The 15,351-nt window shown below is 28.8% G+C and overlaps 1 protein-coding gene across 2 annotated transcripts; it reads right to left on the bottom strand.

Moving 5' to 3' along the window:
* Positions 1-1,587: 1,587 nt before the first annotated feature.
* Positions 1,588-5,007, bottom strand: LOC107432787 (phosphatidylglycerophosphate phosphatase PTPMT2). 2 transcript variants are annotated; one of them, XM_016043977.4, is made up of 7 exons: positions 4,724-5,007; positions 4,349-4,564; positions 3,647-3,769; positions 2,917-3,010; positions 2,732-2,814; positions 2,530-2,619; positions 1,588-2,108 (listed from the first exon to the last, which is right to left on the bottom strand). In XM_016043977.4, the coding sequence occupies exons 2-7, from the start codon at positions 4,541-4,543 to the stop codon at positions 1,845-1,847; spliced, it is 849 nt and encodes a 282-aa protein (XP_015899463.3). In that variant the 5' UTR covers positions 4,544-4,564; positions 4,724-5,007; the 3' UTR covers positions 1,588-1,844. The 2 variants fall into 2 exon arrangements, with proteins under 2 accessions (XP_015899463.3, XP_015899462.3); XM_016043976.4 differs by having other exon boundaries at positions 4,349-4,572; positions 4,724-4,992.
* Positions 5,008-15,351: the final 10,344 nt, after the last annotated feature.

Below are 15,351 nucleotides of genomic sequence, written 5' to 3'. Positions count from 1 at the left end.
AGTAATGATTCAGAGATTTTATATTTTAATTGCTTTAAAAATTAAAATTTAAAAATATATTAGTAGATCTGTATTAGTGAAATACTAAAATCATAAAAAAAAAAAATATACATTATACAGATTTGTATAAACTGTAAATATATATTTTAATCTTAACTCTAAAAGTAGTATAAAAGTTTTTTTTTTTATTTACAATAATTTTTCAACTAAGTATTTTAAATAATATTTTAATTATAAATGTAAATAGTTTACCAATTAATTCAATCTTATTTGAGAAAAAGCAATTTAAAAACCATGGAGGTATTGATGGGTTCTTTAAACTTCAATGACAATTGTCAATGCAACCACAACCAAGTATTTGTTGTATAAACATATTTGACATCTAAGGAGAGATAGCTGTGTGTGTGAATATATATACACACACCCACACACACACTCAAATAGGTATGGATTTAGCGTCGACTTCAAGAAGGCCAATCTAGACTGCAAGCACTTGCAGCAGCAGCAGCAAAAGCACCATTCAAGGCATCGACACGAAGCACTCACTCTTTTACTTCGGTTGGCAAATCATATGCCCAAAACCATATTAAGCGCTCAAGAAAAATATTCATCCCCTATTTAAGTTTTAAATGAGTTTTTATTGACTCATTTTATATTTGGTTTACAAAGTATCAAAGTTGAAAGGTTGATAGAAAAATTGATTTAGAAATTTAATTTTTTAAAAATTAATTTTTTTCTTGCTATATTTAATGGATAGTAAAAAAATTAAAACTTGTAATGAATTAAATTTAATATTGTATAATAAACTAAAAATAAATATATATTTAAAAAAATTTTAAAATTATTTTCTTTGTGATTTTCAAAATAACACTTTCATAAGTGGAAACAAATTTTTCATATAACTCTCATATATTTTTCTAAATTGATAAAAATTTAATTTTCTAAATCTATACTTTTTCATCTCACAATAAATATCAAAACAAAAATAAATTATCACTTTTTTAAAAAAATTAAATTTCCATTAACTTTATCATTATCCCAACAAACCATCTCGTTTACTCCGCTGCAAAGATGAAAAACAAAAGACCTATTGCAAGACATGATAGGCAATTCTATGAGCTTGCAGAACTAAATCTTAATAGGAAAATGACATTTATTACTTGAATTATCTTTATCCTATTCACTAGAACTAAGCATATAGATCACCTAACTTCAGGGCAGAAAACATCAAAAGTAGAATAGTGATTTGTAATTGGTCCTAACAAAAATAAATAAAAGCAATAAAATAAAAATTAAAATGGATGCGTACGTTCCTTCAGTCTGCTCTAGAGGGAGGGGCTGATAGACACCATAGGCAACTCAAAGAGTAACATAGGATTACTACCCCTCCATCCTATATCAGCTCATGTTGATAAATACAAAAATTAGCCACCACCATACAAACAAGAAAACCTGCTTGAGAATTTCCACCATCTGCACCTCCAATAGGCATCAACCAAACTTATACTTAATAAGATTGCCAAACTCCCAGCAACATAATTTTTGCACCACCCAGCAAGTAGACTGCTATTTGTGAAAACCCAGAAATTTAAAGCGAAATGATAACAAATTAGGAAAATTGATGTATATATACAAGCATAACTAGAACACCTTCCATGACCATAAATACACTGATATGCACAACCTTGAAAAACTAGCCATATTTTTCTTCCCCTTCATTTACCTTTCTCTCTCTCATAAACACAAGCTACCGAAACATTGAAACTTTACATATGTTACTTATTTCCATAGTGCTTTTCTGTACAAGCAACCAATTCATGCAATTCTTGCAGGCATGGGATGGCTCAGCAAGCACGTGGCTCAGGTACAGGCAACCGCCTTACTACTGGTACACAACCACCAGAAACTTTCAAGGAAGCGAAAAGGCAGGACAATCTTGCTATCATTGGACTCGCCTTCAAAACTTTTGGGACAACTGCAAGTTGCTTACCAGCATCATCACTGGTGCCATGATAACCTTCAAGATCATCTTTTGTAATAAAGACAGCATCTCCTGAGGGTGAGCATGGAGCAGTAGAAGGTCTACGTTCGCTGAATTCTTGAACAGCCTGCTTATCATGATACACAAATTAAGTAAACATGCTAGTTAGAAAAAAAAAATCTTAAGCCACTTTCATAGAGATATCTTCATGCAAATTAAGTAAACATGCTAGTTAGAAAAGAGAAATCCTATGCCACTTTCATATAGAAATCTATAACTTCTTTTCTTTTTGCTAGATGAACAGAGATATCTTCTTTTTCTTTTTGGTAGAAAAAGAGCTATTCTTTTGGTATTATCATAGACATATCAATATTGTGTTGTTGAGACCAATGTGAATCATATAACATCTCTTCTGTTTCAAGACCACAATTCCAGACAGTAATACAAGGGAAACAATTACACTACCAACATTTTGATAGTGAAAAAATCTAGAGTAAAGGCTCAATAATTAATAAAGAAATTGTATGAACTAGAACAATAAGGGTTACCTTCCATTGAGAAGGAGCTAGCAGAACACGAGGCCTTCTAGAACGGACATAATCCAGGGCAGCAGCTGGAGTCATGTTCTTGTATTCCACCTGCAAAATGTAAATCAACTCCACCCTATAATGTCCAAGAAATCAGTTAATCCAACAGAACAGTTCTTAAAACAGATCAACCTTATAAGCAATGCAAAGTAAAAAATCTTACCAAATAGCAAAGCACAATGGTAGTACTCCTTCCCCGACCAGCTTTGCAGTGGACATAAGTAGTTCTACCACAAGATGCATTTCCTATATCCAAAAACGAGACTTAGACAACAGAAAGCACATTTCAACAAAATATATAAAAGGACCAGTAGCAAGCAGAATTAAGATCAAAGTATAACCACTCACTGTGAATAAACTCCACAGCTCGGCTAATATCCACAAATGAGGGAGCAAAGAGATAATCTCTTGTGGGAATTACCAGGTGGTCAATCCCATGTGCCTGTAGAACAATCAAACATTAAAATAATAAGTGAATCCCATAAAGAGAAACAAATTCTATCAATTTTGCTTATTAAACCATTTAATTAATAGAAATACTTTGGAGCAGAAATGAACAAATAACCTATTTGAATCAACCTCAAGGATCTTCAATATACAAATTTATATTTATAATATCTATGAGAGGAGTAAAATAATCTCAGAAAATTATTAACAGACAGAAGTTCCAATGTTAAGAACCATAAAAATTCAACTATATTTCTTTATATTAAAAATAAAAAAATTAAAAAAAACAATTATAGCATTACAAGTTTAAACGTCCATATTTCTCTCCAGCTCACCTTTAATGCAAAATTACAAAAACAATTGCGTGCATATAAATGAAAAATTATCATGATTAAAGAGGATAAAATGACACTCCAATCATATCTAACACTTTCTTGCACATATTCCCTTTTATACATGCTCAACTTTATCCCCCCACCTCCTATCTGACACAAGCACCTTCACTTTTTTTTTTCTCCTAAACTCGTATTATGTACATTTGGGTTCATATACAATTGAATAGGCAAAACAAATGATACTTCAAAATAAAAAATTCAATGTATCTAATATATTAGGCACAGAATCAACATACATAATACAGGGATGTTGGAACCAAAGTTTCGTAAGGTTCATTGAGTGTGATAACACCACCAACACCCAGCAGCTTCAACCGCGGAACATCCTTAGGGAATGGGACTGCACCCAGAAGAAGAAACTGAAAAAGCATTGCCCTTCATTAATAAAACAAAATTACATTCAAACATACTTTTTTAACTCAAGTAAGAAGTAGTCATGCATTCAGCAACTAAAAAGACAAAATGAACCGCCTACAATATCTCCAAGGCATAAAATCAATGCACTCAACCATGACTTAAGCCCAGAAATGTTGTTTAATACTGAAAATAACAATTAATGATCAACATTTTGTTTTCAAATAAGAAAATAAATATTAAAAAATTGATGAAAGTTGTTCGATAAAACTAAGCAATTGGAGTAATTGAGTCTCTCTTAGTCAAAGAAAAGGGTCGCCGAATTTAATTTCTTCCATCAGTTTCAAATACCAAAGCAATCAAACAAAGATAATATCTTCAACCCTTTGTTTGGATAACCACTTAAATCCCAAATTCTTTCTTTTCCCTCCTTCAATTCATACATTTTCTCACAAAACAAACACAGATAGACGAAGCCAACCCAAAAATAAATTATAATAAATAAATTAATATTAATAAGAACACAGATAAAGCCAAAATGTGCAGAGCTCATTAAAACATAAAAATGGAACAAAAATCAAAACCTGGTCAACTTCATCCCACCATCTGAACTCGGCTTCCATCTTGTTCCGAAGCACATTATACAAAAGCGTCGGGTAGAAAAGGATCCGAGCACCTGCTCCTACCAGAGCTCTCTTCGCATTGACCCTAACAATCTGCTTCCCATATACGCTATCGTTCTGATCAATCTCCACATCATCCAATTCCTCGATCTTCATCTCACAAACCGAACCAAAACCCTAACACCCTAAATTCAATTTAAAACAACATAAAGAACCCTAATTCCACATAGCGATCAAGTTTCCAAACCAATCATAGAATCAATCCCGAAAGAAATTCAAAAACCAAAGACAGTGAAAAAAATAAAAATAAATAAATAAATAGAAAAATAAAAATACCTGTGGATTGAAGATGTTCCAAAAATGGAAGGGGAGCAAACTGAAAATAATTTACCGAATTGGGAGAGAAGCACACCGATCGGGAAGCGAAAAAAAAATGAAAAACTGGGCATGGAAATGGAAATTAGGGAAAATCTGGGGACTGAGAATTCTAAATATGGAAAAGAGTGAAAGTGAGAAAGAGAGTGTGAGAGAGAGAAAGAGTGTGTGTGTGTGTGTGAACACACAGAGCATGGAATAGAAACGTTCTTGCGAGGGAATCGGATTTAATAGGTAGGCGAATAATCTTGGAAACCGAAATACTGTAAAAAAAATTTATTACCAAAAAAGTCAGTCAAAATTCCTAAAATATATAACTGATAGGAAATTTTGCAAACATGTCCCTGGAAATTGTTTTCTTTGCTTCGTGGGAGTCAAAGAGGGAAAATATTTTTTAGTGGACTGAGGGTTCATCGTTGGTGATGATGGATCTTTCTTTGCAAATTTTTTTTTTTTCTTTTTTTTTTTTCAGTCAAAAGCTTAATGTGTAAGTATAGAAAGACAAAGGGACCGTTTGGTAGATGCTGAAAACGTTAGAAAGTTAAAAGGAAGCATGGTTATTGATTGGCCAAACAAGCACCTACTTCTTCCTATGTTCTTTTTTTTTTTTTTTTTTTTTTAAAATTTTTGGTGAATCCTTAGTCTACCTATGTGGTAGTTGTGGTAGCTAATTTAGAAATCAAATTAATCAACTATGAGGAAGGTACATCAACTTTTTCTTTTTCTTTTTTATTTTTTTAAATTTATTTTTTTGGTTTCTCTTAATAAAACTTTCATTTTATTTTCTTAATCTATAATTTTTTCCCTTATTAATATTGAAGTCCATTATATTCTATTCTTAAATACAATTCTTCACCATAGAAGACAAGAGATTTAAATTCAAAACTATTGGCTATTTGTCATTGAAATATTTTCTTAGAGGCAGATTACATAGATACAAAAATTATGGTCCGTGAATGAAGAAAACTAAATTATTATATTTTTGTCTTTTCAAAATAGGAAGCTAATGGTTTTGTCCACGAGGGTAGCTTGGCAGCTAGAACATTTTTTAATATATATATAGGAGATTACTATACCGTCCATTTGTAAGTAAATTTGTATCAAAATCAATTTTTTTTTTTTTTAAATATCAATTTTATTATATATATCTATACAGCTATATATAATAAAGTCGATTTTTTTTTAAAATTTTGATAAAAGTCTTTATATAAATAGACCGTGCCATTTAATGTACCATTTAATGTGTACAATGCAAGTGTTGGTGATGTCGGTATTTAAAATGGCTCTATTCAGCAAAACCCCGTTTGTGGATCCAAATGGGTTAATCAAATGATTTAGTGGCAAAGGCTGCTACAGGTGTCTCTTCGTGCTCCTTGCTTTCACACTTCATTCATTGCTCTGTCTATGATTGGAATGGTCAACAAGATAAAAGTAAATGATTGTTCATCACTACAATAACATTTTTCTCTTTTAACCTTATAAATCAAGAGCATTGTTATCCATTTCAAACGATGAAATTTTATGCATTCGAATCGGCAAATATTATATTATCATGCAACAACATAAAAAATGCATGTTACAATGTGGCAACTACAATAACCATCCACATCGAATCTAAAATGGTTAATGAGATATATGTATCTTTTTTATCGTTTTAAGGAATACTTTGTATCATCATATTTGATAATAAATTGACCAAAAAACATTCAATCAAATCCAATTTTAAAATGGTAACTCATACTCAGAGTTTTCCCTTAAGGAAATGGACGGGTTGGCAAATCTATTTGTGTTTTCTGACTTAGTCTGGCTTAAAGACTATGAAAAAAATAAAATATAATAAGAAAAAACTTAGCAATGAAAATGCAGTTGCAACCTTACACATTACAACTGTTTGTTTTGATGCTTATCCAGTATCAATTCAATCCAGCTGTGATGTCAATCATAGTGCTAGAAATGATCTTTTCTTGCTACTTATCGATAAATACAAAATTGTGTTTGTATAAAAGGTCAAGACCTTTCTGTGTATTTATAACAAAATAAATAAATAACTAAAAAGAAAAGAAATATATATATATATATATATATATATACGGCCAAAACAAAAGAAGAAAATGAGAGCAAATCATTTCCACACAAAGTATGCTTTTAACTTTTTGAAGTAACTTAATCCATCATATATGTTCCTAATAAAATACTGCTATTAATTTTTTAGGTAGACCTCTTTGTAAATTTAATAAATGTACCCATTTTTAAATTCTGAATATAACTTTTTTCCACTTAATAAACCACTCATTATTTAACCCTTGTTTGATAACACTTACGTTCCTAATGATTTGTTTTTTCTTTTTTGTTTGAGGCATCAAATATATATATATATATATATGTATGGATGATAATCTTTTGTAATAACAAAAAAAAAGACATTTATTAAAATGATACTCATTTTATAACTGCTTTTTGAAATGGTTTTAATTGTTTTTTATTCTTATATTTGGTGACTAGTTTTTGAAAACTTAAGAGTTATATAAGAAGCCTAACTCTAAAGTATAATTCAATTATATACAACTGAAGTAAGACCTTGTTTGAAAAATATCAAAGTTGAGAGAGAAATTGATTTTCGGATTTAGTTTCTTGAAATTTAGTTTTCTAATAATTAATTTTTCTCTTGATATGTTTGGTGAGTAATAGAAAAATTGGAATCTATAAGTAATTAAATTTAATATTGTATAATAAATTAATGATAAATATGTATTTTAAAAAAAATTCAAAACTATTTTTTCTGTGATTTGTAAAATGATACCTATATATGTGAGAACAATTTTCCTACACATTTTTTTACACTGGTGGGAATCTAATTTATTGGATCCACACTTTTTCACCTTACAATAAACATCCAAACAAAAGAAAATCATCACTTTCCCAAGTGAATTAGATTTCCACTAACTTTACATTTATCTAAACATACCGTAAAAGTTTTAAAAGAATCTGAAAGTCAAAAACTAAGTTATCATGTAGTATTATAGGTGGTTTTTGTTTGTTTTTACTTAATTATATGTAACTTACTTATTTTAAATGTTTGTTAATGTTAGTAACAGTGTTAACTACAAATTAAGAGAAAAAAAAAGAAACAAATACCAAATTGAATACAACAAATTGTATATTTTTCTTTTAAGTTTTTAGTTATTAAAATGTCTAATAAATTTTAACAAATACTAACTAGGGAGTGTACTCAATTAATATTTTTAAATATTTTTAAAATTTTTTATAGATATTTGAAAAGTTTGGATATATTCAATTTAAACCTTTAAAAATTTCATAAAAATTATGTGATATTCAATATATACTTTTAAAATTTTTTTAAAAAATCATTAAAAGTCATGGATATTCAATTAAGAATTTTTAAAATCTATAAGAGTCAAGTGTATTAAAATGACAATGACATTTATAAACACTTTCAAATCCTGATATTTTATATACTTTTATTAAGTTGAAAAAAAGAAGAAGAAATATTTGTTTTAAAATTTCCTCATCCTTTACCCCCAAAACTTTTGTAGACTTTTGAAGATTTTTTTTTTTTTAAATAACTTCAATTGAAATTAATTACATATTTTTCAAACCCCCTCTCTCTCCCTATTATCCATAAGTACTGTGTAGGGCTTTGATGATTATATTTAAACCCCAATTTTTTTTTTTTTCTTTTTGGTCTTAGTTTGCTATTGTTATAACATGACATCACTCATAGTAGCTATTAAATTTTAATAAACTAGTAATAAAAAAATATGTGTTAAAATAAAGATAATTCAAATATATCTCATAAATTTTATAAAATTATCATTAATTGCTAGTATAACTAGTAAATTTTCCTTCTTGATGTGATTTATCTATATTTTGATTTTTTTAAGAAAATAATTAGCAATATGAGAAGAAAAAGTAATGCTATAATACAAGATTTTATGACCAAAATTTTGGTAAATAATGATATGATAGTATGTGAATGTTGATATATTATTTATAGTTTATGATTATAGGAGAAAAAGCCAATTGTATAATGTTAATTGATTGTTTACCAACATTTTAGTCAATAAATTTGGTAAGTATAGAATTACTGAAAAAAAAAAAAACACTCTATCACATATTTTAAAAATGAAAGTCAATAAAATTCCATAAAAAATTTTCTAACTCTATAAACGTTTAGTAAAGTTTAGGAATACAAAAAGTCGATAAAAGTCCTTCATAATTATATAAACTTAATAAAAGTTCATAAAATTTATAAAACTTTTTAAAAGTTAATAACTTAAAAAATCTACAAAAATTTATTAAAATTCAAATTGAATATATCCTCTAATACTAATAAACATTTGAAATAAAAGAATTAAACACACATAATTAAAAATATAAAAAAATAAAAATAAAAACAAACACACGATTAACAAACGGCACCTAAAAATATAAATATTATTGAAGGAGCACTTGGCCATTCATTTCCTCCACCAAATTTGTTCTTTCCTTACCCACTAATTGCTCGTCCTTTCAAGTGTATTATGGTGACAAAAGTATCGTTTCTTATGCAATAATTTTAATCTGAATCCTTCATTTTCAGATAAAAAATCATCAATTATATTTTTCAAATACTTCCAATCTATGATGCTTTCTTACATATAAAATAGACCCAACGCAAGAATTTCTACTTTCAAATTCAATTCCCTTTCCTTTTTGTGATTGTTTTGGGAATATAGAATAATCAATCAATCTATGATTCTCAAAGCAGCCTTACATTTTTCTTCATGTATATCCTATAATTTTCTCTCTTTTTTTTCTTTTTTTTTTTTGGCTACAATTTTTTTCTCTCATATCTTTTTGCAAGTTAACTCATCGTTTTTATTCTTAGTTGCTGTTTCTTAAGTTTCAGCATCTTTAAGTTTGTTTAATCTATGATATTTTATCATATACATCATTTTTTTTTAAAAATTTTCTAATTGCATTCTAAAAGGAGAAAATAAAAATGTGATTGATAGAATGTCCTTTTTCTTTCAAAAGTGGTCCTCTAATTTAGAGTAAATTTGATTAACTCGGGCCTTGCGCGTGTACGTCTGAAAGGACAACCGAAGGAATTCTCATATTCTTGAATTCTTTTTTTGAGGAAATATCACAAACAGATCCTCTTTGGTATCTATCTTAAAGCAATACAGAATATATAAATCAGAATATTTATGTAAGGCAGGCTTATGGACGAGTCACCATCATCAATTATACAAACAAACAAATAAAAAATATGATAAAAAACAAATATTCCTATTTTTTTCCCATTTCTTAATTTAATTATACTAATATCTTCTCAATAATTTCTATAGAATTATATTGTATATTTTTAAATTACATCGAAAAAAAGTAATTCCATCTCTGCTACAATACCCTCCATTTTGTGCATAATTTTATTCATAACTTTTATATATAAATTTAATACATATAAAACATTTAGAAGGTAAATTATAGCTCAATTACCTGTGTGTGTGTGTGTATATATATATATATGTGCATGTAGAAGATAAAAATATGATAATTGACGATTAAAATGTTTTTAACTTAATAAAAATAGGTTAGCCCTAAAAATAATGAAATTTAAAAGTTAAAATTTCAAAAACGAAAACAAATGAAAATATATAACTAAATTTACAAAAGAGAAAGATCATTAGTGTGTGTATATATATATATATATATATTTTTTTTTTTTTTTTTGGTGGTCAAACCAGTTGTGTGAGCATGGAATTACGAATTTTGCACGTTGGTCTACAGACTGCAATCATAACGATTAGATTGGATCTTGCCGCCATTGAAAGTTTATAAAGGCCTAGCCTGTCAAAATTGACTCCTACTTAAATTCCTTAAGCCCATTAATCATTGGGTCTTGTTCAAGTTCCATTACAGCCCAATTGAGTACAAATAAAATCTCTTTCTTATAAATTATAAGAGAACTTTTTTCAAAACAAGGTAAACTATGCAACTAAAAAAACAAAAAAACCGAAAAAGTCATTTTTTGTCATAAAAGAAGCATATACCCAATATAATATAGATGAGTGTGAATCTGGTTACCTCAGTTAAAGGAACCTAAATTTGTTCTAGGAAATATGCATAGAAGCCAAAACTATATGGGTGATTAGACTATACATGTATATCTGGTGTGCAATCTATGTGGATTGTGTTTCTCCAGAGTCCGGACAACTTGGAATTGATATGTAAAAATGAGCTACAGTTGAGTATTGGTTACATAGAATCCTGGGAGGACAAGGTGTATATATATATATATATAGGTCTAGCAATTCGAGTTCATGGATCGTATTCGTGTCAATTCGTTTAATAATCGTGTCAAAAATATCTATCCCAAATACAATCCATTTATTAATTGTGTCAGGTGTCTAAAATACTAATCTGATCTGTTTATAAACAGATGAACACAACACGATCCGTTTACACAATTACTTTAACCGGTCATATTAATCTATTAACTTGTTAACCTTAAATTGACCCGTTAACTTGGAAATTAATTTATTAATTCAAAAATTATCCTATTTATTTTTATTTTATTAAAGATTTATTTTTTTCTTTAAAAAATTAATAATAGAAAATTGTTTTTATAAAGTTTTTAATTTATAATATTTTTTAGTTATTAAATATTATATTATGGATAAAATTATAATTTAAAATTAAATTTAAATAGGTTGTAATAGCTATATAATCGTGTCGGATTGAAATTGACATGTTTAATAAATTGATTATAACGGATCAATTTCGAATTAAACGGATCAACTCGAAAATGACACGATTAATAATCGTATTAAACAGGTTGATCAAATTATGATCCAAATTCATTTATTCTGTATCATTTTCAAATCGTGGCGCCATGTCATGATCTAAATTGTCACCTCTATATATATATATATATATATATATATATAAGAGCTGTAGGATGCACTTTTTGAGATGTTACACGATCATGACCATTATGCATTATTAGCTTATTAACTTTCTGTGTGCCACTTAAAAATGTTGTACCACTTCACCAACATCTTTCAATATCACCTAATTCCTTGGTCTCTTAAAACTGGGGGGCGGGGGAAAATAATTTTTTAAACAATGCCTTAAGTCTTTTTTCATTTGGTGTGAAAAAAAGTTACTTTGGAAGCCAAAGTAGGTGGCTTAATATTAAGTATTAACACATCACTATTTAAAGTTTATTGTAATAGTTTCTACCCATCAAAGAACTAACAACCATAGAGATTATGAAGGAAAAATAATAATAATAAAAAATTAAAATAGTGAAGTGAAATTTTGATGCGTGTGGGCTAGAAAAGCAGGTGGGTTAATATTAATTTGCTATCTTGAAATTTACTTTAAATTCAATCAGACCTCTTTTATTATAAAAATATCATCTATCTACCTCCAAAATGGTTTCAAAATATTTTCACTTGTCTTCCCAATTGTTACATTCACGCACACTTATTAACATCAATCTCTACCATTTGTACCTCCTCCATAAGTATAATTGATAATTTCTGAAAAAAACCAAGGGGGCCTTGTTGAAAGAAAGGCAAACCCTCAAGGGTTGGTGACAAATTATCAGCATAATTAATTTAAAAAAAAAAAATACAAACGCTACAAGGAGATAGAACTAGGAACTTGAAAGTTATAAAACAGGTAAGTGTATCTACATTTTATCGGCCTCAATCATGTTACTTTTTGCATATTGCCTTCTATACTACAGAATCTTTCGTATTGCATTTGAACTATTATTTTCTTATCAATTAAGTTCATTCATGTATTTTAAAATATGAATTTAATGAAATTAAACATAAACAATTTGATGACTTAGTTTAGAAACAATTTTATATCATTCGTGGACAATATGCAAGATTTAATTTTGCTTAATTTATGAAGGAAAATTGCATTAGTTGACTAATCTGACAAGAAAATAATAGTTCAAAGTTATGCATTATGAAAATTGTCTTTGGTTGTTTATTATCTTTGGATCTCAGAAAGTTGAGAAAAGGTACTACAATATGGAAATAGAAATAGGCAGGAGAGAAGAGCAAAGAGAGTTAGAAAGAAGTGGGAGACAGCATTAATGGCTTACCATCAATATTACAGAAAGCTACTGATGAACAATATTCACACACAAGGTGACCACAGCGACCCAAAAGTTAGAGAAATGTTGTGTCTTGTGAGAGCGAAAACCAAAAATAAAAATAAAAATAAAATATAAAAAAATAAGTAAATACACACACACACATTTATGACAAAGGAATTACGATACAAAACAGCATCAATAATCCGGAAGTGTTGTGTTGTGTCTTTCAGGCGAGTCTTTATAAAAGACAGTTCGGATTTTTAATCCTGGTGGACCTGTCTATTTTTGTGTGAAAAATGTAAGACCAATATGCAATCTTCTTGGAGAGAGATTTGGGCACTTGCCTTTTTTAATATATATATATATATATATTCAGCAAGTGTTTATATGTTATTTTACCAAATTGGTACATGCATGACCAAGATTAAAAAGTGTCATTTTTATAAATCGAAATTAGACCAAGACATTAGCTTATTACCTCATTGACATCGTTTCCTAATCTAAACCGAAGCAGCGTGACTTCAACCCACAGCTTCAAAAGCGGATTTAACGGCTATACTATTAGGCCAACTTAGTTCACACATACATTATAGGGTAACAGTGGAAATGGAGATTGTATATATATATGCAGGAGTTCCACTTATAGAGTGGCAGTTGAAATTGGAATATCGGAATCTTTATTATTCAGGGTTACAAAAATTCCCCTTTTTATCTTGGTAGGCAAGCAAAGGTCTATTACTTATAATTGGCCATGGAAGCTAGCTGCCATCCAATACAGAAGTAGCATGCGCTTCCTTTATTTCAATTCCACAAGAACCTTTCTCTTTCTCTCTCTCTCTCTCTCTCTTTCTAATAATGTGTAGTATATTGTACTCCCATCATCTTCATCTATGCTATGGGGAACATCTGCATGTTACTAAATCTGAAATACCACTTCTTTCATGGTTCACCCCCAAAAAAAAATAAAAAATAAAAAATCTGAAAGACCACTTTAAAAGCAATTTTTAAAAATAAATAAATAAATAAATAATATCTGTAGTACTGTAGCAGAAGTTCAATGGTGGACAGTTGAACATTTAATAGACTTCATTAACATGTAAATGAGATAAAACTGGTTAGTGGTTGGTACAATTTGGTTTAAATGAGCGCAGAGAGTTTGTCCAGGAAAAGAGCTGTGGAAAACAGGTCCCTCCTCCTATAATAAAAAACCTAAGGATATTAGAAATGAATAGCGTTCTTTATCTCCTGGTATGATGATGGTGATGGATAGTGGCGACATATATTTGTCTATATTTTGCTTAAATTGTTTTATGTAGTGGTTATTATATAGTAATTGGCCATAGGTGTACACGCTCATGTCAGTGTGTGTGGATAAGAGTCGTAATTTTAAATAATATATTCCATGATTTACATATAATAATTGAGTGATATAATAATATATTATATAAATTACATGTAATTTGATTTGCATGCTTATAATAATTTGGATATGCATGCTCATACAGCAAAATTGTATTACATATGGTACTATTTGGCTTTGATACCAGGCTCACTGTTATAAAAACAGTCAAATTATCTGTATCACAAGATATGGTAATGTATAATAAAGCTATTGCATGCTAGTGTCCATGAACTTTCACAGAATGGTGCACTTTATCATCCAAGTTTAGGCAATCAGGGAGTTGGAACATCATAATGATTATCTTTGAACTAAGGACCACCGCCTATTAGCTTTCCTTCAACCGCAGTTAGGGTCATCACTGCATCACCAATTTACCATGGAATTTTATAGCGTAACCTTTTATGTTTTGTTAGATATATTTAGATATATGTTAAATCTATTTTTAATACCTTAAGTTTTGAAATCAATAATAATTTAATATAGTATTAAGATTCAAAATTCTAAAAATCTGAATTTCAATCACACCATCTAAAAAGATTTAACACCAAAATAGCCTACAAGTATAGAAAATCTTAAACACATTGACAAAAGTAATACTTTTAACTTTACTCCTAATTTTTGTTTTTTTCAATTTTACTGAAATATCCTTCCCTCAACCTCCAAAAGTAATATACATATATATATATATATATGCATATTACTTGTAACTTTACTTCTATTCTTTTTTCTTTTTCTTTTCCCAATTTTACTGAAATGTCCTTCCCTCAACCTCCTCCAGTCTCTTACATCCTCTCCTTATGCGCCCTTTTAAACCCACAAAACTAAACAGTCATAATAAATTGTCATGTTACGACACTATTTAAATAGTTCAGACTTCAGATTCTTATGGTTCAAATTCAATATATTAAAGGGAAAGATACAAAGTCGAGCAAAGATCATGTGACATTGGTGCAAAAAAATCTTAAATAATATGTGTAAATTTTATATGAAGATTTGTCAAAATTGAGCAGAAAAACAAAATCATTGGCACTCAAAGTCGATCTCATTCTACTTTTACATTCTAAC

This window comes from Ziziphus jujuba, chromosome 11 (genome assembly GCF_031755915.1).
Source record: "Ziziphus jujuba cultivar Dongzao chromosome 11, ASM3175591v1".
Classification (NCBI taxonomy): Eukaryota; Viridiplantae; Streptophyta; class Magnoliopsida; order Rosales; family Rhamnaceae; genus Ziziphus; species Ziziphus jujuba.
This window is presented reverse-complemented; position numbering and strand designations above follow the sequence as displayed.

What these genes read in the sequence shown, in the direction of transcription:
- LOC107432787 (XM_016043977.4), bottom strand. Translation starts at nt 4,543, where the DNA reads ATGAAGATCGAGGAATTGGATGATGTGGAGATTGATCAGAACGATAGC. An exon ending in GGTGGGATGAAGTTGACCAG is followed by an intron (nt 3,770 to 4,348) that starts GTTTTGATTTTT and finishes ATGCTTTTTCAG; the next exon opens with TTTCTTCTTCTGGGTGCAGT. An exon ending in TTCCAACATCCCTGTATTAT is followed by an intron (nt 3,011 to 3,646) that starts GTATGTTGATTC and finishes ATTGTTCTACAG; the next exon opens with GCACATGGGATTGACCACCT.